Genomic DNA, 26,846 nt, shown 5'->3' with positions numbered 1-26,846 from the left:
TTGCATCCTATGCATTAGCCTGCTTTCACACTGAGGTGCTTTACAGGCACTATAGCGCTAAAAATAGTGTCTGTAAGGAGCCTCTGCAGTGTGAAAGCCTGAGTGCTTTCACACTGGAGCGGTGCGCTTGCAGGACTGTAAGAAAAGTCCTGCAAGCAGCATCTTTGCAGCACTGTAGGAGCGGTGGATACACTGCTCCTAAAGCGCCCCTGCCCATTGAAATCAATATGGCAGCGCTGCCGAACCGCCGTTAAAGTGGCGCTTTGCGGGCGATAGTAACCCTTTTTCGGCCATTAGCGGGGGTTAAAAGCGCTAAAATGACGGCAAAGCGCCGCTAAAAAAAGGAGGGCTTTTCCAATGACGCCTGAGCGCTGGCAGTGTGAAAGCAGCCTTAAGGTGAAAAAACACCTGCCAGTCACCGACCCCTAGCCCCCCGTTTTACTTACCTGAGCCCCTTCATCTCCTCGGCAGGGACACGCTGTTCCTCTCTCTGCGGGGTCCCGGCTCTTTATTGGATAGATTAATAGCAGCGCAGCCATTGGCTCCAGCTGCTGTTAATCAAATCCAAAGACGCGGGGGGGGGGGGGGGGCTGCGAGTTCGGCATTCGTGTCTGTGGACACACGGATTCGTGAATGCTGGACTCCGGAGCATGCCCACAAGGTAACCCCCTCAGGAGAGTGCTCCTCCTAGGTGGGTATCTGATGCAGGGAGGAACCACGAGAGCTGCCGGGGGACCCCAGAAGAGGAGGTTCGGGGCCACTCTGTGCAAAACGAGCTGCACAGTGGAGGTAAGTATGATAGGTTTGTTATTTAAAAAAAAATTAAAAACTATCCTTTACAATCACTTTAACATAGGCATCTTCTAATTGTTCCAGTACTCACAGGTAACGTTACCCTTTCTTTGATCGCCCTGGAGCTGATTATTGGTTAAGTCTTTGCCATTTTGTATATTGTTCAATCCATTTTCTGCTACGTCTTTCTGGTTTTGTAAAAACAGTTTGCTGTGCTTAGGGTTGGTCAAATTCATGTAAAACATGCAGAACACGCATAATAATTGCAGAACACACAAAGGATTAATAAAGTCCCATTAGGTGATGAAATAAAGTGCTTGTGCTTAAATTGACATCTCCTGTGGAATGGTGTTCAGACTGGGTGCCCCACATAGATATACACTTACCCTGGATGTTGACCAACTATCGCTAGTATGGTTTAATAGGCATGTGAGGATACCTCTAGGGAGCCTGTTGAAATGATGTCTCTTGCAAGAGTGCACCTCATAAATATAGATGGAAATGACAAAAGAAATCCTTTATTGCGCAATGCCATAAAACCAGGTTTATTGAATACACAGATTAAAATAGTTCCACTCACATTTAAAAGTGCCTTATAGTGCTGGCACCCAGCGTGTGTAGCAGGTGATTGTTAAGGGCATTTGGCCCTGATAAGGAAAGCCGCCATTTGCGGCGTTCTGCTTGATTCCCGGGTAGTTTCGTATGGGCGGATAAGACACGATGGCGCGGTGTAACCTTCGACATTTCGACCTATCACAAAGCCATAATCAGGAAGTGCTCATTCCGCCATGTTTGTTGTGGGCATTTATACCCCTACTACAAATCTGATTGGTTGGTTCAATGTAAACACCTGCTGCATACTCAGGGAGCGTACAATCTTTATTGTTATTTATATGTCTACAGAACTGGGCTAATATTGATATCTACAAATGAAAATTTTATAAATATGTACGTCCATATGGAGAAAAAAAGTAAAAATAAAATTAAATAAAAAAGGTGAAAGTGAAGATAGGACGAGTGGGATATTGAAAAAATACAAGGCCCTCTGCTGGTCATGGGCAGTAAATGAGCTCTTGCTCGACCACATTAAAGAGGCCATCTAGTGGAGTGATATAATATTACATTAGACATAAAAGTGAAAAAATAAAGGTAGATGTTGTGGGACAAATTGCAAAGTGAAAATTAATGATAAAATATTGAATATTAGAATGTGACATATTATATGGTGTTAAATAGATGAGTTGGGTTAGTAGGTGACCCATATGAACACTCACAAGGTTGGATAATAAAACAAGGTTAATAGGAGTAGACATGGAAATAAAATAGCTAACTAATTATATATAAAACTTTACATTCGAATAGTGGTGATTCGAAGTATACAATTATTAAAACAGATTAAAAAATATTAAAATTACACTGAGGAAATGTAATATTGATAAAATAAATGGAGGTGACCTCTAAAATTAATAATCTGTAATGAAGCAATTTAAATCCAATTCTACATTTAACCCTAGTGGTGTCAAAATTTTTAATTCAAATATCCATTTCATTTCATTCTGGGATATTTTCTGGATAATATTGGCACCCCTCCACGGTCTGTTGATGGTGTCAATGGCATAAAATGATAGACCAGCTGGATCTTTGTTGTGTATTATCCTGAAATGGTTGGACACACTATGTTTAGGAAATCCACTACGGATATTCGTTATATGTTCACTGTCTCTTTTAGTTAATGTCCTGGAGGTCCTGCCTACGTACTGGTAGCCACATGTACATTCCAGGACATAGGTGACATGTCTAGTACCACATCTTATGAATAGTTTAATGGGGTACTCTCTATGAGTTTGATGAGAGGTGAAAAATGTCCTTTTCTTAGGAGCCCTCTGTGTGCTTCTACAGGGTTCACATCTACCACACCTTTAAAACCTTTCTAGATTAAACATAAAGTTGACTCTGTTCCTTTCCACACCAGCAAAATATTGTCTTGCGGTACATCTACAACTCTGTCTCTTTCTGGTTTTGGTTGCCATTTTAAAGCATTTGAGATCTATTTAGCTGAGCAGCCTATCAGTTTCTGCAATTCTTTGTGTTTTCCCTCTCCAATCAACTTTTTAATCAAAGTATGCTGTTCTTCTGAACAATGTCTGGAACGACCCATTTTACTCACCTTTTCAGAGAGAAATGCACTATACACAGCATGTACAACATTTCCTGCCTTCCTCCTCAAATAAAGGCCACCTGTTTAACACCTGTTTTTTCAAAGACTGAATGACCTTACTAATTGAACTTCACACTGCTATTATTTTGAACATGCCCCTTTCAATTAATGATTCAATTACACAGATTCATCAGCATGCATGTCATGACTGTTGGTTTTCTATTACTCTACTACACCTACTAGTAAATTTGCCATGTAGAAATATAATTTACACCAAAAACAGTGATTGAGCTGGTTAGAGATGTTGGACTGCTATTATATTGAACACAACTGTACTATAGCTCCATGAATGGATGAGCTGGGCAGAAAGGGCAGGCATAGTAGGGTAATCTAGATGGGTGCCTGTCAAAGCCCCTTAGTTCTATTAACGCTCACTGCAAGGGAAGCTTATGGCTGCGGCGGAAGGGGGTTTATCGGAGGAGGAAGATTTCGGCAAAAGAAGGACACAGCAACAAGGGACACATATCACTGATGACAAGCAATATCCCTTCCACTAATGTTGTATTTTTTGTTTTCGGTAAACTTAGGCTTTAAAAATGTACAATACAGTAATACTTCACTCTAGATTACAAAAAACTCTAAATTTAAAATACTGAAAAAATGTGTTAAAAACATAGAATCCATTAACATGTATAATATTTTAAAAGTTATTTTTTGCATAAAGACCATTGTCACATAAAAGTGGAAAAATATGAAAAGACATAGCATCTTTGGTATGTTGGCACATACAGCAAGGAGTTAAAAAAAAATGTAGAAATCTATTCGTCATCAAGTCTCAATTCTGTTCCCACAGCCCCCACACAAAAAAATGGGAATATTTTATCATGAACCTGGAGAGATTTAAATGTGAAAAGGTGTTCAAAGTTTACAGCATTGTAAAAAGAAACACAGCCTTCATCGCAGTTTAGGTAGACGCCTATCCTTTCAGGGTGTGCCCGAGGATTTAAGAGGGTATCAGGATTGGTGAAGGCATAGTATCGATCCATATACATGCCAAGTAGACCTATTGCCCATATTCCACCATTGGGCTCAATTCTAAATGGTCCTTTGCGGCGTACAGACGATTTAGCAACCCCAATAGTCCAATATATGCCACCTCCCACTTCCACTTCCCAGTAGTACCTCCCCGATCTGAATCCAGCGTTAGCCAAAACACAAGGCTTAGAGTCAAACCTTTCGGGGCATGGAAATCGACTTATTGGATCTTCTACATATTTGACACATTTTCGATTGCAGGTAACCAGAAGATTTTGATTGATTGTTTTAAGGTCAAAGGATAATGGAACTAAAAAGGAACAGGAAAATAAAATGTTATTTTCATTACCTTTATAAAAGGAAGGTTTGTACTACATGCAGTAGCCTCACCAGCTTTGGCTTTGTGAAAGTCCGGCCGAGACTTGCTACTCTGAGGCTGGCTGCATATTCCGGGGTCTCTGGACTGAAGATGTGAAAATTCAAAATTGGATCTAAAAAGCAAGTAAATCCAGAGTTATGCACTTCAGCAATTTAGAACTTATAGCTAAAGTGATGGTGTAACACACCCATACCCACACACAATTAAACAAAAAATTGTTATACTTCTGGAGTTTTGAAGCTAAATAAAACAAATTAAACCAGAACTCCTTTGCATTTTTGGTCTTCTTGTTGCTACAGGATATATTGAGAAGAGCTAGCTGGTTGAAAAAAGGGGGCTGGAGACTCACTGCCACATGCCAAATAGAGAGAGAAGAAAACTGAGGGGTGCCCCAGGGACTCTGAAAGCAGTGGTCAAACCAGACAAGAGAGTAGAAAAGTATAGCAAAAGTACAAAAGTTTTATCATAATATATAAAATGATAGTATAAACATCACAAAAAACGAAATTGGTAGATATACATAATACAATACAGAACTGGTGTCTTATACACACTGTTGGTCTTGTGGTAGGAGGCTAAACCACAGACAATTACATGGAAGATCCCAACATGTTTCGAAATATAATAAATTCCTTCTTTAGGGGTAGATCAAAGCAGACTGTATTTTCTAAGGGTATAATAGTAACATGTCACTATACATTAACATGAACAAATAATAATATACAGAGTAACAATGGGTGATAGGTGCAGCATGGCACGATGTAATTAAAAGGCAAGGTTAGACATTCTCACATAGTGTGGCTACAGTTTACAATATTCACAACATGGTCTTTTAGTTCTTCCACAGTGCCTCATCACATTCCTTGTACCCCAAAGGATGTTACATCGAAGTGGTAGATAGAATAGTGTCTCTGGCTCAAGACAAATTGCACGTAGAATGAGGGGGAAGAGAAGTAGTGACGCTGCCACCAAAAAAGGCGCCCACAAGGATCACAAATGCAGGGATGGCCCTAAAACAAATGGTGTGTAATCTGTGATATGTGTCCCCATAATATGGACAGAACATAGTGGCTGCAGGATTGTCAGAAATTTGAGAAGTAGAACTGATTACATAGGAGAAGACACAGTAAGTATAAAGAGCACTCAAACATAAAGAGAGAGGGCGCTCTGAAAAGTAAGATATTAACAGCTGAGACTTACATGTAGCACGCATTAAAATGGTGTGTCCTGAATCCAGGGGAACTGGGAGTTACCAGGTTGTCCAGCCTGTCTAAGGGGCAGTCCTCTTTTTATATGATGGAGGAATGTGGATTCACACCCACCATATAGGTGCAAACCAATGGGGAGGCGAATAACTGTCAGGTAAGCAGAGGGTCCGGTGATTAACGGCATCGCTCATGCACCTGTATCAGTATTCCAGCAGGGAATCGCCTCCCTACGATCCCCCGGCATCACCGCCCGATGACGTCAGACGTCGCGGGGCCGCCAACAAGTGAAGTGGGCATTGGATTGCGGTTGTATGGAAGAGAACCGTGCTACGCATGTCCAGGCCAGTGGTAATAAATCCAGCTGGCCTAAGCAGATTGGATGCCGCAGGATCCAAAAAATAGGATTTTTATAACAGCTTACCGGTAAAATCCTTTTTCTTGGAGTACATCATGGGACACAGAGCACCATAGTAAGCACTATGTGGGTATATAGGCACCTCTTCAGGTGATGGACACTGGTATACCCAATACAGGAAGTTCACTCCTTATATAACCCCTTCTCCTACCAGGAGTACCTCAGTTTTTGTAGCAAAGCAATATATCTAAACCCCAAAAAGAGGGGCGGGACCTCTGTGTCCCGTGATGTACTCCAAGAAAAGGATTTTGCTGTTATAAAAAAATCCTATTTTCTTTATCGTAAATCATGGGACACAGAGCACCATAGTAATCACTATGTGGGAAGTCCCATAGCAATGCTATTTGAGGGGAGGGAGACACAACCCGTAGAGCACCCCCAGACTTGAGGACCTATACTGCTGCCTGCAGCACACTGCACCCAAAGGCGATATCCTTATGCCTTCTTACATCCACCTGATAAAACTTGGTGAATGTACTGAAGACCAAGTTGCGGCCTTACATGTAGTGACTTCTCTTCCCTGGAATATGGTTTTGGAAAAAACGATGGCAGGAAAACCTGAGACCACTTTTGGCAAAAAAAAAAACCTGGACGAGGGTGCAACACCACGCTGTCCTCATGAATAATCAAGTATTGCTCTTTACAGAAAGAGCAGCCAATTCGGGAACCCTCCTTGCTGAGGATATAGCAACCAAGAACACCAACCTCCTTGTCAGAAGGACCAAGGGAATATGCTGTATCGGTTCAAATGGCTGTTTTTGTAACACTGACAAAACTAAGTTCAAGTCCCAAGGGTTCAAAGGTGATCTAACTGGCGGATTAAACCGCATCACTCCTTGCATAAAACCCCGGACTAAAGAATGTGAAGCAAGCGGTCTTTGAAAGAAGACCAATAAAGCTGAGACTTGGCCCTTAATAGTACTCAAAGCCAACTTCATCTCATAACCCTAATTGTAGAAAGGCAAGAATCCTGCATATGATATACCTCCGAGGGTGCCAACCCTTGGATTCACACCAGGAAACAGGAGCCCTCAAGACCCTATAATATATATAGTTCTGGAAGCTGGCGTCCTTGCATTAATCAAGGTAGAGATAACTGACATGGAAAGCCACGTCTTTTCAGAATGTGGGTTTCAATAGCCAAGCCGTTAAATGTAGCGTTCGTAAGGTAGGATGGAATATCGGCCCCTGTGAGAGTAGGACTGACCGTATTGGAAGGAACCATGGACCCTCCACCGCCATCTTTACGATTACTGCATACCATGACCTTCTGGGCCATGCTGGGGCTACCAGAATCACCGGCTTTCTTTCCAGCTTGATCCTGCAAAGAAGTCGTGGCAGTAACTGAATAGGGGGGAAAGCATAAATCAGTGAGAACTGATCCCACGCACCAATGCATCTGTTCCGCATGCGAGTGGATCCCTTGTCCTGGACACAAAGTTGACCAACTTCATGTTGAATCTGGACGCCAGAAGATCTACGTCCGGAGTTCCCCATCTTTGGCAAACAGCCCGAAAAATGTCCGGGTGAAGGGACCATTCCCCCTGGGAATAACTGTTGGCGACTCAAGTAGTCTGCCTGCCAATTCTCTACTTCCGGAATGAAGCCTGCGATAGGCACGGAACATTCCTATCAGGAACCATGAATCAGACCGAGACAGAAGTATAGTTAAATCACACTTGTTTAATAATAATAATAATAATAATAATAATAATAATAAAAAGGAAAACAGAGTTAGCGTGGTCAAAACAAGCCAGAGTTCAGTAACTGGATTGGGTAGTCAGCCAAGCCAATGTCAGAGAGCCAGAGATAAACGTAGTAGTACAGCAAACAGGATCAGGAGCCAGAAGGGACGTCAGCCGAGCAGGTCTTCAAACAGGAACGCAGGAGAAAGTCTGATGTTGACAAAGGCGAAGGCAGAGATCAAGTGAGCTGGACGGCTTTAAGTAGGCAGGACTGATGAGCAGAATCAACCGCTGGGCAACTGGAGAGAGATGGGAGCTGGTAATTAGCCAACAGCTGAGCGGCCAGCTCAGAGAAGGAAGGGCTGAGCCCAGCCCTGACAATACCCCCTCCCCCTCAGAGGACCACCAGGCTTGAGGGGAAAACATCTATGGAAATCACGGAGGAGGACGGGGCATGTACATCTGAGGATGGGACCCAAGAGCGTTCCTCCGGACCGTACCCTTTCCAATGCACCAGGTACTGTATGCGCCCACGGAACCTATGGGAGTCAACAATGGACTGTACTTCATACTCCTCATGGTTCTCAACCTTTACAGGGTAAGGACATGGCACCGAGGTGGTAAAGCGGTTGCAGACCAAAGGTTTTAATAAGGAGACATGAAATACATTCGAAATACGCATATTAGAAGTAAGGTCTAATGCGTAAGTCACTGGGTTAATCCTGCGAAGAATACGGAAGGGCAATAAACCGAGGTGTGAACTTCAGGGGGGAACATGAAGTCGGAGGTTGCGAGATGACAGCCAGACCCTGTCCCCAACCTGGTAGGAAGGCGCGGGCAGGCGTCTGCGGTCAGCATGGGGTCTGTACCTATCATTAGCATGACGGAAAGCCTCCTGGACTTGTGCCCAAGTGGAACGAAGACCACGGAGATGCTCCTCTAATGCAGGCATACTCTGTGGAACAAACGAGTCAGGCAACATGGAAGGTTGGAAACCATAATTCGCCATAAATGGGGACAATCGCGAAGCAGAATTCAAGGCACTGTTGTGAGCAAACTCTGCCCATGGTAATAGGTCTGACCAGTTGTTATGATGGTCAGAAATATAGCAACGTAGAAATTGCTCCAAGGACTTATTGGCTCGTTCTGCGGCCCCATTAGATTGCGGGTGATACGCAGAGGAGGAAGCAAGCTGAATTCCCAACTGTGTACAAAAGGCTCGCCAGAACCGGCAGACAAACTGACTACCCCTGTCCAAGACAATCACCTTGGGTAGCCCATGTAAGCGAAAGATCTCCCAAGCAAAAATGGAAGCCAGTTCCTTAGAAGTGGGCAACTTCTTAAGTGGAATACAATGACACATCTTTGAGAACCGGTCAACCACCATAAGGATAACAGTGTTGCCTTGGGAGTTGGATAACTCCACAATGAAATCCATAGACAGGTGGGTCCAGTGCCTCTCCATTGGGTATGGGTTGTAGAAGGCCCACTGGAAGGTGTCGTGGAGTCTTACTCTGATCACACACGGAACAGGCAGCTACAACGGCAGTTACATCAGCCTGTAGACTAGGCCACCAAAATTGTTGGGAAATGGCCCATTTTTTGGTGAATTTCTCCTCCATGGGATAGAGAACTGAGAATCTCTTTGGAGGGAGAAAATGCTTATCCGGCTGATCTCATTCAGCATAAATAAGCTGTTCTAGTAATGCATGGATAGGAAACGCATGCAAAGGCTGTGAAGGTTTTAAGGAACCCAAGGAAGAAATCGAACTTTCAGCAAACTCCGTTGGGGGTAGCGTGAAAGTGGAACGAACCATCTCCGTAAGGGATTGTACTAGCAATTTTTCAGATTGCGAGGCTGAAAAAGGGTTCATCTACCGTTGTTTCCTCCACAGAGGAGTAATCGGTTTGTTTTTCCTCCTGATCGCCTGAGGGTAACACCTTATCCTGTACCCACTGTTCCCCTTGAAAAGGGTCTAAGGTGGGGGAGGGGGATCTAACACGCTTCCTATCCATTTGGATGGAGGATGCGATTAAAGCCACTAATCTTCCCTGTAGGCCCTGCAGGGCGGAGGAAAAAGCATCTTCAGTCACGTATACAGGGGCGGAGATGTGCGAAGCAGCTGCACAACCAATTTGTTCCAATGACTCACCCTGGCTTGCTCCGACTGATATTTCAGGCGAGGATGACAGTGTGGAGGCACGGCTGGAGTTCCCAACGCCTGGAGGTGGCATCTTTGGTACCTTTTGTGAGGTTCTTGTGGTGTCTATTTTGGCAGACCTAGTCCTAAGCACAAAAAGCAGAGGCACTATTTAAATGCACTAATCGCTGAACAATAGTCTGACAGTATAATGCCACTATACAAGTTCAGTCTAGCGCTGGGAAAAATGTCCTTTCCATATTAGGAATGCCTTTGCAGCCCTTACGTGCCCCACTGCTCCTGTGTCCCGCCACCCTTTTCGATTGAAATTTAAAACTTTCCCTCGCGTGGCCGCCTTCGGGTCCGCAGACCCAACACGAGGGGGGAGAGGCAGAGCATAATGACACAAGTGGAAAAGAAAATAACATATGGAGCCGAAAAGCGGGACCTCCACACCCGAAAGGGTTTGAAATTGAAGGCCTCATTGAGGCCTGGTGGTAATGCTCCATTTAGGTCCAATATCCACCGAAGCTCAAGTTGTAATAGGAGTTTGTTAAAGTCCAAAATCTAAATGCAACATCACCACCTTTGAAAAAGTCACGTGTCTAGAGATGAAACCGGTCGGGAGGAGCCAGTGGCGAGCAGTGCTGTGTGTACACTGTTGGCATGTGAGGAGATCCCAGCTGTTAGCTGTATGCAACTGACCTTATCATATGCGATTTATTCTGCTGAAAAGTGTGAGTGAAATTTTTTACCCTTATTATATAGGGATTACATATCACACTGCCTGCGCAATGGTCTTTCTTTGTTGTTGTTCCGCATACTGCGGAAGTTCTTTGAAAGCCAGAAGCCAGTCCATGCTAATGAGCAGCTGAATATATGAGCAAGCCAGATATCACTGAGGATTACTCATTGAAACCTGTCTATATTCATCAAATCACCAAAAACGTTATATTTTTTCACAGCAGTATGCTGTCCTATTGAGATACTGTGCACTGTGGTTCATCACATTAATATATCTATCTTAATTTTCTCTTTTTAATTGTGTTCCATAATTTTTTATCACATTGATATTTAGTTATAGGATTTTGTTATGGTGAAGGATGTTATGGTATTTATAATAGGCTCTATTTGATTATTTTGCACATGATTCACTGATTAATCATTAAGAGATCACACCGTGTTATATTGGGAGGTTAATATTAGCGCATTATACATTTTGAATATATACCACCAGGCCTCAATGAGGCCTTCAATTTCAAACCCTTTCTCCATGGTTTCTCCTCAGGGGGGTTTGAGAGAGAGAGAGAGATGTAAATAGGTCAGCTTAAGGACCTCTATTTTAGCAATAATTCTCGTGCCTTACTTTTCTGCTTGCCAACTATTTTTTTTAACCACTTGACAACTGGGCACTTAAACCCCCTTCCTAACCAGACCAATTTTCAGCTTTTGGTGCTCTCACATTTTGAATGACAATTACTCAGTCATGCAACACTGTATCTATATGAAATTTTTGTCCTTTTTTTCACACAAATAGAGCTTTCTTTTGGTGGTATTTAATCACCGCTGGGTTCTTTATTTTTTGCGCTATAAAAGAAAAAAGACTGAAAAATCTGTAAAAAAAAATACATTTTTCTTCATTTCTGTTATAATATTTTGCAAATTAGTAATTTTTCTTCATATATTTTGGCCAAAATTTATACCGCTACATATCTTTGGTAAAAATAACCCAAATCGGTGGATATTATTTGGTCTTTGTGAAAGTTATAGAGTCCAAAAGCTATGGTGCGAATATCTGAAAATTGATCACACCTGAAGTACTGACGGCCTATCTAATTTCTTGAGACCCTAACATGCCAGAAAAGTACAAATACCCCCCAAATGACCCCTTTTTGGAAAGAAGACATTCCAAGGTATTTAGAAAGATGCATGATGAGTTTTTTGAAGTTGTCATTTTTTCCCACAATTCTTTGCAAAATCAAGGTTTTTTTTTTTTACTTTTTTTTTTTCCACAAAATTGTCATATTAGCAGGTTATTTCTCACACACCGCATATGCATACCACAAATTACACCCCAAAACACATTCTGCTATTACTCCCGAGTACGGCGATACCACATGTATGAGACTTTTACACAGCGTGGCCACATACAGAGGCCCAACATGCAGGGGAGCACCTTCAGGCGTTCTGGAGTGCCCAGGCCAATTCTGACATTTCTCTCCTACATGTAAAAATCATCATTTATTAGCTAGAAAATTACATAGAACCCCAAAACATTATATATGTTTTTTTAGCAAAGACCCTAGAGAATACAATGGCGGTCGTTGCAACTTTTTATCTTGCGCAGCAATTTTTTTAACGCTTTTTTTTTGTGGAAAAAAAACAGTTTTGTGCTTTACAAAAACCAAAACAGTAAAGTTAGCCCAATGTTTTTGCATAATGTGAAAGATGAAGTTACGCCGAGTAAATAGATATCCAACATGTCACCTTTCAAAATTGCACACGCTTGTGGAATGGCGCCAAACTTTGCTACTCAAAAATCCCCATAGGCGACGCTTTAAAATTTTTTACTGGTTACATGTTTTGAGTTACAGAGAAGGTCTAGGGCCAAAATTATTGCTCCCGCTCTACCGATTGCAGCGATACCTCACATGTGTGGTTTGAACACCGTTTTCATATGTGGGCGGGACTTACGTATGCGTTCGCTTCTGCATGCGAGCACACAGGGACAGGGGCGCTTTAAAATTTTTTTTTTTTTTTTTATTGTTCATTTTACTTTATTTTAGTTTGATGCTTTTTTCCAAAAAAAATAAGACTCCACATCTCACATCTAGGCTGGGAAGCCTGCAATTAAAAAAAAAAAAAACACGATCCTGGCTTCGATCGTAGCGGTGAGTCGGTAGAAGCGCGGGAGGGGGGGACATCACCTCTCGCCTCCCGTAAGAACGATCAAGCAGTGGAACAGCCGCTATGATCATTCTTATGGTGTAGGGAATCGCCGGCTGAAAAAGCTGATATCTGAATGATGCCTGTAGCTGCAGGCATCATTCAGATATCCCCGCACAAAGTCAAGAACGTTGTATGACGGCTGGCGGGTGGGAAGTGGTTAAAACGCATTTTTTTTTTTTTTTTTTTAACACAAAGTTGTCCATTTATACAATATTTCTACCACATAACATGTACATACCAAAAATGACACCCCAAAATAGATTCTCCTACTCCTCCTGAGTACGGCGATACCACATGTGTGAGACTTCCACAGCCTGGCCACATACAGTGGCCGAGTACAGCCGAGCATGGCTCAGCATGGTAGGGTATGGCGGGGTATTGCAGAGTATGGCGGGGTATTGCGGAGTATGGCGGGGTATTGCGGAGTATGGCGGGGTATTGCGGAGTATGGCGGGGTATGGCGGGGTATGGCGGGGTATGGCAGGGTATTGCAGGGTAATGTGGGGTTTTGCAGAGTATTGTGGGGGTATTGCAGAGTAATGTGGGGTATTCCAGGGTAATGTGGGGCTTTGCAGAGTATTGCACAGCATTGCAGAGTAGGAGGGATGGCTGAGTATGGATGGATGGATGGATGGATGGCTGGATGTCACTGTGCAGCACTGTGGGCACTACACATCCAGCCCACAGCGCTGCAGCCATCCATCCATCCCCCTCTCGGCTCACAGTGTACCGATCTGTACACAGGAGGGGAGGGGAGGAGAGGAACCGGGATCCGTGAAGCGGATGTGTTCGGGTGCGCGCCCCATGGGGCGCGCGAGAGGGGAATTCTGGGAGGACGTCATAGTATGCCCTCCCAGAGTTAAGCAACCGCCCTGCAGCCGTCATTCGGCTATGGGCCGGTTGTTAAGTGGTTAATATATTATCTGATATTCTGTCATGCATGTTGAATGATTACATTAACATTTTTTCCCCTATCCCTCTCATCGTATAGTTTTTGTAATGTATATATTTTACCACTAGATGTTGCTGTCGCCCAAATGGTGTTCCCTGGCATGCGTAGGCCCCTTGGTGCCGTTGCCATGGGCACCCTGGGGCATTATTTCTGGCTGCTGAAGGCTTCTATCGGCATAGGCCAGCTGGATTTCCCTTCACTGGCCTGCACATGTGCAGCCCAGTTCTCTTACATCCAACCACAATGCAGCACCCACTTTGCATGTCGGTGGGCCCACGACGTCTGACGTCATTGCGCAGCGCCTGAGCGGTGACGCCGTGTGAGCCGGGGGATCTTCGGGAGATGATTCCCTGCTGGAATACTGATACAAGTGCATGAGCGATGCCGCCAATCAACTGACCCTCTGCTTACTTGACAGTTATTCACCTCCCCATTGGTTTGCACCTATATGGTGGGTGTGAATCCACATTCCTCCAACATATAAAAAGAGGAACGCCCCTTAGACAGGCTGGACAACCTGGTAACTCTGGGTCCCCCTGGATTCAGGACACACCACTTAAATGTGTGCTGCATGTAAGTCTCAGCTGTTATATTACTTTTCAGAGCGCCCTCTCTCTTTATGTTTGAGTGCTCTTTATACTTGCTGTGTCTTCTCCTATGTAATCAGTTCTACTTCTCAAATTTCTGACAATCCTGCAGCCACTATGTCTGTCCATATTATATGGACACATATCACAGATTTCAAACCATTTGTTTTAGGGCCATCCCTACATTTACGATCCTTGAGAGCGCATTTTTGGTAGCACCGTTACTACTCCTCTTTTACCTCATTCTACGTGCAATTTGTACCACTTCGATGTAACATTCTTTGGGGTACAAGGAATGTGATGAGGCACTGTAGAAGAACTAAAAGACCATGTTGTGAATACTGTAAACTGTAGCCACACTATGTGAGTATGTCTAACCTTGCCTTTTAATTACAGCATGCCATGCTGCACCTATCACCCATTGTTGATGTTACTCTGTATATTATTATTTGTTCATGTTAATGTATAGTAACATGTTACTATTATACCCTTAGAAAATACAGACTGCTTTGATTATCCCTGAAGAAGGAATTTATTATATGTTCCATGTAATGGTCTGTGGTTTGGCCTCCTACCATGAGACCAACCGTGTGTATAAGACACCAGTTCTGTATTGTATTATGTATGGCTACCAATTTTGGTTTTAATGTGGTTTATACTATCATTTTATATTATATAATGAAACTTTTGTACTTTTACTATACTTTTCGACTCTCTTGTCTGGTTTGACCACTGTTTTCAAAGTCCTGGGGGCACCCCTCCGTTTTCTTCTTTCTCATTGCTATAGAGGAGGTCCTGATCTCACTTTTTTCAGGACTCTGTTCTGCATTTAGGGCAACTTCGTTTCTTTTCTAGCTATGGCTTTCTGTGAACTTCTGGCTGTGTAAAATCCAGTGTCATATAGCCACTTCCTGTCATTCTCAGCACTGCAGGGGTGCTGCAGTGTCGTAGCCACCATAACAAGTATGCTTTACTATGGGCCCAAACTGCACAGCGTACATTAGGAGTGTTGAATATAATCTCAGCATCGATGCATCGCGTTTCAGGCGTTCGTGATTCTGCATCGATGCTGACAGTCGGCCGAATCGATCTCCGATGATGTTCTCCGTCGCTCCGTGCAGTGCTCTACCTCTCCTGAAGACATACAGAGGCAGAGCCTGCCTGGTGGATAAAGCCCCCTTCCCTTTACTATAGCAGAAAGTCAGCTGATGAGCTGACAGTCAGCAGAGTGAAGGGGGAGGAGCTCGAGGAGACTCAACGTCAGGAGAGGCTTCACTGGAGGCACCGGAAGGAGAAAACACACTGAGCAGCATGGAGGAGGGGGAATTGACTGACAGAGCAGGTGAGTGCCAGTGTCACTGCTCACAACCCCCCACCACTATGCCTCTGCCTGATCCCATCCATCCCACCACCATCCCTCTGCCTGATCCCATCCATCTGCCTGATGCCATCCATCCCACCACCATCCCTCTGCTTGATCCCATCCATCCCACCACCATCCCTCTGCCTGATGCCATCCATCCCACCACCATCCCTCTGCCTGATGCCATCCATCCCACCACCATCCCTCTGCCTGATGCCATCCATCCCACCACCATCCCTCTGCCTGATGCCATCCATCCCACCACCATCCCTCTGTCCCTCTGCTTGATTCCATCCATCCTACCACCATTCCTCTGCCTGATCTCATCTGTCCCCACCACCATCCCTCTGCCTGACCCCCCACCCCACCACCACAATGCCTCTGCCTGATCCTATCCATCCCACCACCATCCCAGCACTATCCCTCTGCCTCATCCCATCCCACCCACCATCCCTCTGCCCCTGATCCCATCCATCCCAAAATCCTTCTGCCACTGATCCCATCTATCCCACAATGCCTCCCTCTGCCTGATCTCATCCCCCCACCACCATCCTTCTACCTGATCCCATCCCCCCACCACCATCCTTCTACCTGATCCCATCCCCCCACCACCATCCCTCTGTCACTATCACTTATATTTTGTGCATTTAGGACAGGAATGTATTTCAGGTCTTTGTTAAAAAAACAATCTACTGAGCAGCCCAGAACTAGTTTGTGAGTCAGTCTATTTCACATTTTCACAGCTCTTATGGCAAATAAGCCTTTCTGTTTTTCCTCTAGATGTAAAGAATGCCCCTTTGTTCACTGTAATGAACTGAAAGTGAATAACTTGTAGCACTCTTTTAGGTTGGTTATGAGAATTACCCTCCCCAAAAAGGATACCGCACTAAGAGCAAATGAAAATAAAAAAAAAAATTGAGTTCTTCTGACTGCTTGAATTTTTGGATAAAAACCATGTGCAGTAATCGTGATGCATGGCTGAATCGAATATTGGACAGGATAATTGTAATTAAATCGAATCCAGAGACCAGTGAAGATGCGCACCCGTAGTGTCCATGACCACAGCATCTCGAATCACACAGACTTCTGGGACATATAGCCCCTGTACAATTGCTGATGTGTGAGTGCTGAGCAAAACTGCTCCCTGCACCCACTGCAAGACAACAGGAAGTAGAAGAAAACTAATGTAGCACTCAGAAGACTACAAAAATGCAGAAAAAAAAATAATCTTGGAGCCCATTGAGGAAACAAGTAAACAGATACTGTTGGGTTACACTGCCACCTAGAAGGGGTGCACAATGGCCAACAAAAAAAACTGTGGGCCAGGCCTAGATAACCCATCCTTCTCCCAGAATGTCTTAGTTTTTTTGGTAAAAAAAAAAACAGTACCGAGAGCATGATCATAAACAGGGGGGTAAGACCTATGTTCCTCAATGGGCTCCAAGAAAAGATTTTTTTAATGCAAAACTCCCACTGCCTTTTTCATCCACTAAGACACAGGAACGCAGATTGTTGGGACATCCAGAATCAGTCAAACAAAATGCTAACAGGCCCACAAAACAGAACTGGGGACTGTCTGCAGCTCAAAAAGCCACCTGAAAGACTTATGCATGAAGCTGGCACCAGAAAAAGCCTGAACATCAACAGCTCAAATGCTCAGCTTGCAGAGGTGACGACAACAAGAAACACAATCTTGTGGATGAGAGTGGAAGGGGAATATCTGATTGGTTTAAATGGCGGTTTTTGAAGTGCCAGGAAAAAAATTTGAAAATTTAGATCAATTAAGTCATGAAGGAGCACACAGTTGGCACCACATGGGAGACACCTTGCACAAAAGTCTTGATCAAACAATGGGAAGCCAGTGATCTCTGAAACAAGATTGCAAGTAGAAAAAAATATATATAAAACAGCGCTCGCAAATAAATTCATGTAATGTAGTGATCTTTAAAAATCCTCTTGCAGCTGCAGGATAAAAGTGCTTACACTTTGATGATATATAACAAATAAACCTGCGCTAGCAATTTACTAAAAAGCATTGATTAACTGTACCAAAACCAAATCATAAATAATCTATACAAATAATAGTGAATGTGAGAAATGTGTAAAAAATATTGATAATGTATACCATACACAATTAACCGCGCACTGGGTGAAATCGTGCATGAAATGCACTAATAAGGAAAAAATATGCAAAGTGAAAGAGGACAAATCGCAAATATATGTGATGAACAAGCGCGACTATGAAGTGATATAGTGTCATTAAACTAATGCAAAAATTATATAAAATAAAAGCACTCTCATAAATGGTGAATGACAATGAAGTAAGCCTCTAAACAATCATAGAGTGAAAAAATGAAACAAAAAAGTCAATTGCATCCAAATTTACAAATGATGGAATATCCATAGCTTTAAGAAGCTCCTTCACAGAAGGGACAGATGGCAGACTTCCAGCATATTAATCCGCAGGATGATATATGTCTACCGATATGCTGATGTTAAAGATGGTTGGGACCATAGAACTCGCGTTCCACCAAAAAAGAAGGGAAAAATATATAGCATAAAACCTTAGGATAGCATAAGGTCACCTGCGCATATATGCGCTACTCACAAGACCGGCATGCAGAGCAGGCATTCAGATAGTTGGTCGGTTCGCCGCTGATCGGCGTGCGTTCCACCAAAACAGGAAGTGATGTCACTGGTACTGGTTAGCAGGCGTAGGCAGGATGTTACGTCGACGCGTTTCGCCCCTCCCCCAGGGCATTATCAAACAGCTCAAATGCTCAGCTTGCAGAGGTGACGACAACAAGAAACACAATCTTGTGGATGAGAGTGGAAGGGAAATATCTGATTGGTTTAAATGGCGGTTTTTGAAGTGCCAGGAAAAAAATTTGAAAATTTAGATCAATTAAGTCATGAGGGAGCACACAGTTGGCACCACATGGGAGACACCTTGCACAAAAGTCTTGATCAAACAATGGGAAGCCAGTGATCTCTGAAACAAGATTGCAAGTAGAGAACTGATCATTTATAGTGCTAAGGGTCAAATGGCAATTCCGTTTCTTTTTTTAAAAAGGCCAGGATTCATCCCAGAGAGATTCCTGGATGGAAATGCCTGGTCTTGCACCAATTAGAGTATGCATTCCAAGTGAGGAGACTGCGAGATGTAGACTTCCTAACTTTAAGCATTGTGGAGCTCACAGATTTAAAGATGCCTCTGTCCCTGAGAACCTGGGCTTTACCAGCCCTGTGATTAAAAGCCATCTACTGAAGCAGGGTGGCAAGCAGTCTTTAAGCCAGCTGATGTGAACTATTTGCAAAAGCACACGGAGTGTCTTGCCAGGAATCACATTAGGTCAGATTACTACATCCGTCAGGGGTTATAAGGATCACCAGAATGCCCTGCATCTCGATCCTGTGAAGCAAGGCATAGATCAGAGTGTACGGATTCCATGGAGCCACCAAAGCATCCACTGCTTCTGCTATATATCTGTACCTAATGACAGTTTGCTATTGAGCCAGGAGGTCCAAATCTAGTATCTCCCACCAGTGACACAGAACCTGGAACACCTTCTGGTGTAGGGAACCATCATCTGGAATCCAGGCACTGCCAGCTGAGAAAATCTGCCTGCTAAAGGTCTCCAATGAAACAATGAACAAGGCTAGAAAGTGAAGTTTTGTACAGGACAGGATTCACTCTACCTCTCTTGCCCGTGGCATGATTTCGGTTTCCACCTTGATGATTGATGTATGGCACTGCTGTGGGGTTGTCCGACTGAATCCGGATCAGAAGACCCTTGAGCTGGGAGGCCATAGTTAAGGTAAAAATTCAAATCACCCGAAGTTCCAGAATGTTGATCATTAAGGACTGGGAGCGAAACCATCTTGTAGTCCCTGGAAAAGCACCTCTCATAGCCAAGCACCTAAGAAGAATCCAGGTGTCCACAAATACTAAGCCACCCCCTACTTTGGAAACTGTGTGCACACCCTCATGCTGACTTATCTAAGGTTTTGTCTTACCCCTCATGCTGGTTTTGGCTGACTTTGAAGTCCAGGATTTTGCAGGGGGACTGTGCACCAGACTTTGATATGGCTGTAGCGGTCAGGTTTCTCCAAAATGGCCTTAGATAAGTCAGCTACAGTTCAAGAGATTAAGGTCATAGCCAAAAAAAATCTCAGCGCAGGGCCCGCAAGTGAGAACAGAATTTTAGAAAGGGCCTCCAGCTGCTTTCCTGGGGTACTAAACTTAAGGTGCATTATCCACTGGGATGACAGGTGCTTTATTAACAGAGGGTGTCATAAAGGGGGCAGCCCAGTTTTTAACAAAATCCTCCTCAAACAGTTGAAATTTGGGAAGTACAACAAACTTCTTAGGATTTTTTTTTGGTCTCCATAAAGGAAGACCGCAAACAGCGAATGCATCAACAATGTCTTGGTGTGCTTAGGAGCCCTAAAAGGGCCTAAACAGAGGACAGCACTGCTAGAGGGCTGTTCCTTGAGTTTTATGGTGGTGCATATTCCATCAGAGTTCAGTCTTTAAGTTTCAAAATAATGGCAGAAGACTGCAACTCCTCAGGTGTAGGTTTAACTGTGAATGATTTGAGAGACTCAGCATTAAACTGTCTCAATGGCTCAAGGCACAAAGGCCACAAATGCAGGAGGCAGATCAGAAGGAAATGCAGGGGAAGGTGTAAAAGTGCGCCTATGGCTACTGAGGTCTGAGTCAGCAACCAATAGCACCATTTGGCTCACAAAATCTTGCAAGACTACAGTGAAAACTTCCCTGGCTACAGTGGAGAAAGTGATCATGTGAAAACTCAGAAGATTATATAGACTAAATTAAAGGGCAAAATTTCAGGCAGCCACTGTCAGGCTCCTCAGGAGTGTGAGCTGGAGGCACTCAGTACAGCGGGGCTGTTCCATGTTTCTAGAATCAGATGTATTCAGGGTACAAGGCTATACCTCAGATGCTCAAGAACTCAGCTGCTTGGGTAGCAGCAGTGTTAATTTTGAGACTAAAACATTTTAGTCGACTAAATGAATACTATTTTAGTCGACTAAAATATGACTAAAACAACTGAGATGACTAAAATGGGACTAAAGCTAAAATGCCATTTTTAGTCAAAAGACTAAGACTAAAACTAAATTGAAATTTGACTTCAAAACTAACACTGATCTGTAGTGCATGTTCATACCTCAATACATTAAATAATAACATATGAGATTTTTCCCTCTAGCAGTATATGAGTTTGGAAATTGTTGATAAGTGTTTAGCTAATGCATTACAATTTAATTACACCCATTAGATTTTAGACGAATAAAATGAGTTTTAGTCGACTAAAATGAGTTACTGGAGATTTAGTCAACTAAATATGACTAAAACAATTGCAGAACACTAAAATGGCCATTTTAGCCCCAGGACTAAAACTAAATCGAAATTTGCTGCCACAATTAACACTGGGTAGTAGGTGTAAGCTCAGGTGGCTGAAGATGACCAAATCAGGCAGGTAGTAGAGACAAACTGAAGAGATACCCCCCAGCTCTTCCTCAATGCTGAATGGTAAAAAAAAAGAAAAAAAAAGGCTGCATAGCAAGAACACAACACTCCACCTAACGGATGATGTCAGCACTTAATCCCTCAGCATTACCCTTTCTGCAACAGGATCGACAGAATGCGGGAATGAAAAAAACAAAAAAACAAAAACAAAAAAAGCAGAGCAGTGCTAATAATGAGATGGCTCTCTGTGCTTGGCCTGCATGGCCAACTCACAAAGTATCGGTAAGCCAGGGGCAAGGAAGGCAGCAGCAGCAAGCCAGCAGGGAGCACATGGACATTGCATCACTGGAGTGAAGGGGAGTACAATTCCACTGCACACCTGGGCACAGTTTTAGAAGAGCTGTATCTTGGAAAGGAAATAATGGAGGTAAGTGTATTTATACACATGCAAACATACCTCCAACTGTCCTTCCCACAGCCATTTCCTGGAACACTTCTTTAAAAGGACAGTTCACCTTTACAAAAAAAATGCCTATGCAGGTAAGGGATGTTTGTAGGGTTAAAACAAAGTGAACAGCTGACTAAAAATGAATAATACTAGGGATGCACCGAAATTTCAGTGGCCGAAAAAAAAACTGCCGAAAATTTTGTTTTTGGCACATTGCCGAAAGGAAAATATTGCCGAAAATGAGGCAGGGCCCTGCCCCTGGTGCCGCCCATTGCAAGGGTGTCATCTTGGCTCGCCCCAGTTCTCCCTCCTCCAGAGCGGTGATCTCCGTGTGTCACCGAGCTGTGAATTGAATTGCCTGGGCAGCAGTAACAATGTCTCCCGCCTTCTTTGACAGACGGCACACTGATCCAACAGTGGGACATTGAATTAGCGTGACATGATCACAGGAGGCAGGATATTGTTACTGCGGCCCGGGCAATTCAATTCACAACTCCATGACACAGTGAGATCGCCACTCTGATCCGGGCAGTGTTAGGCTGCATGAGAGGCACTGGTGAGGCTGCATCCACAGACACTGGCACGCTGCATCTGACGGGCACAAGGCACGCTGCATCTGACGGGCACAAGGCACGCTGCATCTGACGGACACTGATGAAGCTGCATTGATCTCTTGTAGAATTTCTGCAGTCTCTGACCGTCTCCTGTAGCATGTCTGCAGTCTCTGACCGTCTCCTGTAGCATGTCTGCAGTCTCTGGCCGTCTCCTGTAGCATGTCTGCAGTCTCTGGCCGTCTCCTGTAGCATGTCTGCAGTCTCTGGCCGTCTCCTGTAGCATGTCTGCAGTCTCTGACCGTCAGATGGTTAGAGACTGGGCACATGATACAAGAGATGGTTAGAGACTGCATTTTTCCGGAGCTTTTCTTGCACTAAAGGTGCCAATAATGGCCAACAATAAATTCATATTAATTTAAATTAATGATATCAATTAAAAAGTCAAATATAATACAATTGTATATAAAAACATAAATATTTTTTAAAAACTGTCATTTTCGGTATCGGTTTTCAGCCTAGTGCATCCTTAATTTTTGGTTTCGGCACCAAAATTTCCATTTCAGTGCACCCCTAAATAATACCCTTGCTATAGGTGTAGGCCATTTACATACCTTTTGAAGCCTGTCTGGAATACTCCCAGGACGTTGCTAAATGAGGCCTAGTCATCACTGCTCACCTCCATTATCACAGAAGTGAGCTCTTTCTTGGAATCAAACAGCCTCACATATTCCTTTCTCTCCCCTTATGCAGTAGTTCTGAGCTCAGCATCTGAGAGCTAACTCCTGTGATGGTGGAGGTGAGCAGTGATGATTAGGCCTCACTTAGCAACATCCTGGGAGTACTTAGCAACATCCTGGGAGTATTCTAGTCAGGCTTCATAAAAGGTATGTAAATTGCCTACATATATAGCAAGGGCATTATTTAACTTTAGTCAGACCTGCAGAGTTTGTTTTTATCTACAGATGCCTCTTCCCTGAAGGAAGGCAGTTTTGTGGTAAAGGTGAACTATCCCTTTAAGGTTAGTTTTAAAATCCTTTCTGAATGGAAGAAATGGCAGTCCTTTTAAAAATGTCTAAAACATACTAGATTGATACATATTGCAACTCAACTATTAAAATGTTTCAACTTCAATCATGTGTAATTTAAAAAAATATTCAAATGTATTACTATTGAAAGTACTGAAGGTTGCACTGTGCTTAATCCTTGCAAGGATTTTAACAAACTTTTTCCCCATCTTTTTTTGTTCTGAAGAAAAAGTGGTTTGTTCCAATTTGTCATAAAAAGACTATTTCTAAGACCCCTTTCACACTGAAGGCCTCTCAAGCCTCCCAGTGTGAAAGCCAGAGTGCCCAATTTGGGAGATTTAGGTAAAAAGCACTGCCCTGGGAGTGGAGACGCAGGTGCATATTAAACTATTATGTATATTGATTGATTTAGCATTTTGCTAAATATATGTAACACAAATTTGTACTTATATGTTTTATCCACTTTCGTATATTTTTTTTCTGTTTGTTTTTTATGTTAGATGGCCTGTACTTCAATAATGGACAGACACCCCTGAAGAAGCCCGATCTATGGGTGAAACATGTTGGGAAATTTGTCTTATGCTGAGTCCAAGCCAGTTAAACTGAGGCTAGGACAGCAACATAGATAACATTTACACTAACCCCAGATTGAGTTAAAACTCTACAAAACTTTGAAAAGCCAAGAAATGTACGGCAACTACGTGCCTTCCTGGGGTTAGTGAGATATTGTAGGGACTGGATTCCAAATGCATCAGAACTTATGGCTCCTCTATATGAGGCTACCCTAGAAACCCTTTCAAACTCACATGGGACAATGAATTGCAGATGAAGGAGCTTATTAAAATGTTGTCTGAAGATCCCGCCATTGGACTTCCTGACTATACTAAGACTTTCTAGTTGTTCTGTCATGAAGTCAATGGATTTGCTGCAGTTTTACTCACCCAGCTACATGGAGACAAACACAGGTCTGTGATGTATGTATCGGCCTCATTAGACCCTGTCATCAAAGGTTTCCCCAGTTGTATGCGAGCCATAGCAGCCTGCATTTTGCTGCTATACAAAGTAACTGAGCTTGTACTAGATTCTGCTCTGATCCTGTATGTGCCACATGCAGTACAGGAAATCATGAATCAAGTAAATAGCAGACATGTGTCTGCCAGTAGATTTGACAAGGACCAGTCTGCTCTTTTTGCTCCATCGAATTTAACAATCAAAATATGTGTTACTTTAAATCCGGCTACTCTTCTTCCTATAATTGATGAGGAAGATGCAACAAATGATACTGATTTAGAACCTGAGAGTTTTTCTCATGATTGTATGGCTCTGATGGAGGTAGAAAGGGCCTCTGTCACACCAGCAAAAGATGAGCCTTTATCAGATTGTGACACACACTTATTCGTAGATTGTTCCAGATTTTACACTGATGATGGTCAGCCACACACATGATTTGCTGTAACCACAAGAGACACCATTTTACATCAGGAAGCATTGACACCCCAGATGTCAGCACAGGAAGCGGAGTTGTGTGCTATAGTCAATGCATGTTATCTCCTAGAGAATAAAAGGGGAAACATTTACACTGACAGCAGATATGCATTTGGAATAGCTCATGATTTTGGGCCTATCTGGAAAGCATGGAACTTTCTGACTAGTGCAAGGAAGCCAGTGAGACATGCAAAACTCATAGAGCGGCTATTTGAGGCCTTTCAGAAACCAGCAGAAGTTGCCATCTTGAAAAGAACACGCAAGGGGAAATGACATGACAGCCAGAGGAAATGCTTTAGCGGATCATGCGGCAAAGGATGCTGCCCTTATGGCATTTGGAATCACACCCACTCTAGGGGTCGCCCAGGTAGCGGGGACAGATTCCCCTCATCAAGAGCAGTGGGATGTAGAAACTCTAATTCAGTTGCAGAACCAGGCCCCTGATGAAGAGAAGGATAAGTGGATAAAACGTAATGCTACCCAAAATCAGCAGGGCTTGTGGAGCGCTGACAACAGGTGGTGTCTACCCAGGAGTTTGTACCCAATTTTAGCATAACTGGTACATGGCATCAGTCATCTTGCTAAGGGCGCGATGGTGGCACTTACTAACTGCTATTGGATAGCACCTGGATTTAGTGCATTTGCAGCCAGGTTTTGTGCTTCATGTCTCACTTGTGCTCTGTACAATGAAGGGAGGCCTGTCCATGTTTCCCAAAAGCATTCTCTTAAGCCAGATTTCCCTTTCCAAAGAATTCAAATAGACTAAATTCAGATGCCCAGAATAGGCACCTATGAGTTCGCTTTAGTTTGTGTTGACATGTTCTCAGGTTGGCCCGAGTGCTGGCCAGTAGCTAAAGCAAATGCAAAAACAACAGCAAAGAAAATTTTGAATGAAACAGTTTGTAGATATAGAGTTCCTGAAACTATTGAGAGTAACAGAGGAACCCATTTTACCGGGGAAGTAATGAAAGAGGAAATGGAAGCCCTTCACATACAGCAAGCTTTCCATACATCTTATCATCCACAAAGTAGTGGTAAAGTTGAGAGACTTAATGGAATTTTGAAAAACAGATGTGCAAAAATTAAAGCAGATACAGGAAAAGGATGGGTGGAAGCTTTGCCATTAGCCCTATATTCTGTACAAACTACCTCTAAACAACCACATGGGCTGTCCCCCTATGAGATTTTATTTGGAGGGCCACCCAAAACAGGGCTATATTTTCCCCAATAGTTACAGGCTTCTCACTCTAGTCTGTTAGAATATGTTCAGATTTTGCAAAGAACATTGAATAAAATACATAAAGGTGTTTATAAATCAATCCCCGACACAGATTCTGTTTCAGGTATTCACAGGATCCAACCAGGTGACTGGGTGGTCGACAAGCGACACAGAAAGCCACTAGAACCAAAATTTGATGGACCACATTTGGTGCTTCTGACAACCGGTTCCGCTGTCAAGTTGGAAGGAAAGCCCACCTGGATTCACGCCAGTCACTGCAAGAAAATCCTGAAGTGATGATATCCTTTGAAAAAATTATGATGACGTTTCTTTTCTTTTTGTTGTTTGTGAGAACTGAGACATGGAAAAATAATCCTTTCATCCAAATGTTAAAATTATATGCAACCCATAGCAACACTAGTAACTGCTGGGTGTGTTCTCTCTTACATCCCCAAAACAGGAACAATACCCATGATAGCAATACCTCTCAAATTCACTGATCTAAACAGGACCAGAATAAATGGCTCATACATCGTCTCCACAGCTAATGAGCACAGATCAGTAACTTTGATGGTTTCAAAACAGATAAACACTCCACAGATTTATTTAAACATCACATGCTCCTTTAACACTAAATGTACACGGTTGGGCAATTCAGATTGCACCGGAGCAAAAATTACAGTTTATGGAGGAAACTATGGTCAATATTATTATATCCCAGATCCAGAACTAAATAGAACCCTTTATAGTACAAATTGCTCACAGTTCCCAATATGGGAAAAAATTGGTTACCCGAGATTCCATGGTATTGCTTCCAGTTTTTTAGGAGCAGGTATACCATCCATACGTAGAGGGTTATATTATATATGTGGAAATAAAGCTTATGCCTGGCTTCCTACTAATGTTACAGGTACATGTTATATTGGGAAGTTAGCACCTGCTTTGGCTGTTCGCAAA

General features: G+C 43.2%; 1 protein-coding gene across 7 annotated transcripts in view; it reads right to left on the bottom strand.

The window, feature by feature from the left end:
• LOC141127340 (E3 ubiquitin-protein ligase TRIM7-like) overlaps positions 1–26,846 on the bottom strand; it is a 130,276-nt gene that overhangs the window by 71,806 nt on the left and 31,624 nt on the right. For 6 of the 7 annotated variants that reach the window (XM_073613673.1, XM_073613674.1, XM_073613670.1 and 3 more), the window contains 2 exons: positions 4,376–4,476; positions 1,310–4,295 (listed from right to left, as the gene is read on the bottom strand). In XM_073613673.1, the coding sequence (XP_073469774.1) occupies positions 3,769–4,295; positions 4,376–4,476 (628 nt within the window). In that variant the 3' untranslated portion in view covers positions 1,310–3,768. Of the gene's footprint in view, positions 1–1,309; positions 4,296–4,334; positions 4,477–26,846 lie in introns of those variants that run through there. The other variant, XM_073613675.1, reaches the window with a different exon arrangement.

Source organism: Aquarana catesbeiana, linkage group LG02 (genome assembly GCF_042186555.1).
Source record: "Aquarana catesbeiana isolate 2022-GZ linkage group LG02, ASM4218655v1, whole genome shotgun sequence".
In the NCBI taxonomy this organism is placed as follows: Eukaryota; Metazoa; Chordata; class Amphibia; order Anura; family Ranidae; genus Aquarana; species Aquarana catesbeiana.
Note: the sequence above shows the minus strand (reverse complement) of the source record. Positions and strands in the feature narration are given on the sequence as shown.